This window comes from Tupaia chinensis, unplaced genomic scaffold (assembly GCF_000334495.1).
Source record: "Tupaia chinensis unplaced genomic scaffold, TupChi_1.0 Scaffold000558_1, whole genome shotgun sequence".
Lineage (NCBI taxonomy): Eukaryota > Metazoa > Chordata > Mammalia > Scandentia > Tupaiidae > Tupaia > Tupaia belangeri.
The window spans coordinates 1,575,743-1,579,338 of record NW_006160070.1 but is presented as its reverse complement, the minus strand read 5'-3'; the positions used below and the strand labels follow the sequence as shown (position 1 = coordinate 1,579,338).

Genomic DNA, 3,596 nt, shown 5'->3' with positions numbered 1-3,596 from the left:
GGGATCCGGGCCACCCTGACGCCCACTGTGCTGGCCCCCCGCCTGCCGCAGCCGCCTCAGAACCCGACCAACATCCAGAACTTCCAGCTGCCCCCAGGTGAGTGGACGCCGCGCGGTTGGGCGGAGGGAAGGGCGGGTCTGAGCAGCTCTGGCTGCCAGTTCCAGGAAGTTCTCAGCCCGGAGGAGCAGGAGCGCTGAGTCCCCTGTCCCCGTGGTGGCCGGGGTGCCCAGGTGCTCGCCGTCCTGCCCGCAGTCCCCGCCTTGCCTGCGGAGTTGCTCTGCCCCAGCCTTGCCCAGCCGGCCACCCTCCCCGAGTGCCCCTGGCCAGCTGCTGTCGCAGAGCTGCGGAGGGGCGCACGCGGCTGGTGTAGACCTAGGGTGCCCGGCTCCCAGGGCTCTCCCCCAGTCTCTGGCCTGTGTGTCCTCCTTTGGGCCCCCTCCAGATGAGGTCAGGCGAGGTGACGTGCTCTCTGAGGTTGGCTGGAGGGCTTGGGCTGCCTGGCACCCCGGCACCCAGGCACCCAGGCAGGCAGCAGTCTGGCTGGCGTCCCCTGCCCCGCACCTTGCTCTGCAGTGTTTGGGGCTGGGGTGTCTCTGTGTCCGTGCTCAAAGGGGTGCCCTGTTGCCCTGGGTGTTGCCGTGAGGGTGGGCAGGCGCTGCTGGGCCAGGGTCTCTGGGGGGCTCTGGCTTGCGACTGTGACCCTGCCCAGCCTTGCTGTCCCCACACGTTGTCTGCTCGGTCAGCTCTGTGCTGCCTCCTGGGCTTGACAGCAAAGGCAGGTGGCCTCGTTCGGGCTCCTTGGGCACTTGAGTCCCCGTCCCGCCCCCACCTCGCCTGTCCCCGTGGTTGGTAGTGACGCGTGGAGTTGTGCCCCAGCCAGTGGCAGCAGTGGTAGTAGAAGCAGGGGAGACACTGGTCCCTCCCTGTCCCTTCCTGCTTTCTGAAAAGAGCCAGTGGCCACTTTGGCTCACAGTGGCAGTGTGGCAGGAGTGGTAAGGGCTCACAGTGGCAGTGTGGCAGGAGTGGTGGCGGGTTTTCCTGTCAATGCCTGCAGGGCTCAGCCGGCCAGACTGGGAGGGGAGCAGGACGGGACTGCTGTGCTCTGTGGGTGACCAGGGTGCTAGGCCCCTTACCCAAGAGGTGCCGCTGGCCCGTACGGTGACGGGCTGCAGAGAGCCCACGGTCCGTGTGTCGGCCACGGCTGCTTGCGTTTGGCCTCAGACGGCAGGCTCGCTGCCTGAGCGACGGGGAAGGGCGCTCGCTCCGTGCTGTCTGTTCTGGGACGTCGAGGCCCGGCTGCCGGCCTCAGCATGCCGCCTCGTAGCAGGTGTACCCGGCTGTCCCTTCTCACTCCGGGCTGCCGGGGGCTTGGCCGGAATCAGGGCTGCAGCGCCGGGGCCTGGGGCATCCCGTGGTGGTGAAGGCAGCGGTGTGGGGTCGGCTGGATCCCCTCGCTCTGATCCTCCGTGTAGGTAAAGCCCCGTCCTGTTCCTGTTTTGTCCTGGGAGGAGGGGACACGTGTCCGAAAGGGCGTCTGCGTCCATCACGGCACTCCTGAGACGCCCTGGGCAGCTCCTGTTGAAGGTCCACTGTAGAGTGGGCTGTTCCACCAGGGGGCAGCTCCTTGAAGAAGTTGGGGGCGAGTTGATTTTGGTGTGAGTTTGCGTTCGTCTGTGAGCGCAGCGCAGCGCAGCGCAGCGCTTTGCCGAATCAGGCGCAGAGGCCGAGAGCCGTGCTGTGGCCGAGCACCCGTCTGCTTATCCCTGGTGCAGTCCTCAGCTGGCCTGCCGACCAGGGAGTCCGACTGTCACTATCGACAGCTCAAACGAAGCAAAGGTACAGTTGACACCGCCACCACCGCCTGGGCGGGGTCAGGACCGCCAAGTTCTGTGAGCGAGAACGCCGTGTACGCCTGTCGCCGTGACTGCCGTCCCGTGGCCGCTCAGGGCACGTGGCTCTTCTAGTTGCTGTTCTTTCTTCGCTGACGTGCCCCCGATAGCGGCTAGAACAGCGTATGGTGCTCCTGCCCGGCTGACGGTGCACGCCTGCAGCGGGCAGAGGAGGTGGGGCTGGGCAGGCTAGGGAGGGCAGGGCATGCAGAGCCGCACAGCCGCCTGGGCAGCATGGCGCTTCCCGGCAGTCGGGGCAGTGTGCGAAGGGGCTCACCGCTCCAGTACTGTCCTTGCGTGAGGCCGGCTTGGGGGGAGGTCCTTGAGGCCAGATCGCAGGCCGTGGGTAAGTTTCACACAAACCTATGTTGAAGGTGGTTTCGGTAAACTCGGCCTCGACCTCTTCGCCAGGACGGATTCCTAAGGGCTGTTTGTTATAATGGCAGGTTCCTGGCTTGAAGGTGTCCGGCTGAGCCCTGCTGGGTGGGGGGTGACAGCATGAGGGTCTTTAGAGAGCCTCATGGCAATGTGGCTGTGCCGAGAACGCTGAAAGTCACCGGCTAGCTGCTGTCTTGGGTAGGCAGAACACCCTCAGGATGGCAAAAGCATGGCGGGACGCCGAGGTGAGCACGGGGGAAAGTGGCCTGGCAGCTGCCGTGGCCAGGAGGCAGGTCAGCGCTGCTGGCCGCGAAGGGGACCTCCCCGTGTGGACTTCTCCGCACCCCTCCGGGCTCTGGCTAGGGAAGGGCCTCTCTGGCTGCCCTGAGGTGTAGCTGCAGTGTAGTCCTCTTTCCAGGCCAGAAAACCGTTTCTTCACCCTTGGCCTGGCGACATCGGCGCACTGCCTGTTTCAAAGTGCAACATCCCGGAGGCCAGCGTGCATGGGCAGCAGGTGTACCAGCTTCCGTCCATGGCGTTGTCGCTGTTGGTGTGGAAGAGCCAGCTTGGGCTTGGGCTTTGTTGGGGCTGCAGTGGAGTTCCGTGGGGTTGGTCCCCGGGGGAGGCATCACAGTGAAGGGCCCATCCCCCACACTGGGGGAGTGCGTGGGGAGCGTGAACCCTGGCGCCCAGCTTTGGCCAGGAGTGCTTCGGCGGGAGTTCAGAGACTATACCTGGAGGTCCCTGCCGCTCCGGCCTGCTGTCCTCCGCTGCGGGGTTCCTGCAGGCCGAGGTTCCACCCGGATGCGATGCCCGGCTGTCAGCACTCAGGACCCGCACGCCCCGGGTCTCCCCTTCCTGTGCCGTCCCCTGGCTTCACGGCAGAGCGTGTGCGGGAGAGGGACACCCACCAGAGGCCTGCTCACGCCGCCGTCTCCGTCTTCCAGCCCTCCAGCTGGTCGATCCTGGGCACTTGCCTGCCTGCCCAAGTGTCTCCGCTGCCCAGCGGGTACGAACCGCCGTCACCATGTGGGATTAGGTCTGTCGGGCAGCAGGTTACTGCCGTGCCATGGGTCTAGTCTCTCTATTGCCTTTTTGCCGTGCAGAAGTTACGTAGCCGTGGAAGTAGGAAAATCTTTTAAAGACAGCTTCTTTCGAACCAGAACCATGTCCAAGGTGGGCGTTTCCTGTGACTGAGGTGTTCGGTGTGGCGCTGATCCTGGTCTGTAAATGGCACCGTGACCAAGGGCATGGGGTGCTGAGGGTGGCTGCTGCCGCCGCCAGCGTCGTCGGAGCAGGGGGTGCCTCTGGGCCGGGGCCTGCCAGAA

General features: G+C 65.5%; 1 protein-coding gene across 1 annotated transcript in view; it reads left to right on the top strand.

The window, feature by feature from the left end:
• TAF4 (TATA-box binding protein associated factor 4) overlaps positions 1-3,596 on the top strand; it is a gene marked incomplete at its 5' end in the record, with an annotated part of 69,233 nt that continues 65,637 nt past the window's right edge. Inside the window, 1 exon segment of the mRNA XM_014591310.1 lies at positions 1-97. Coding sequence (XP_014446796.1) covers positions 1-97 — 97 coding nt within the window.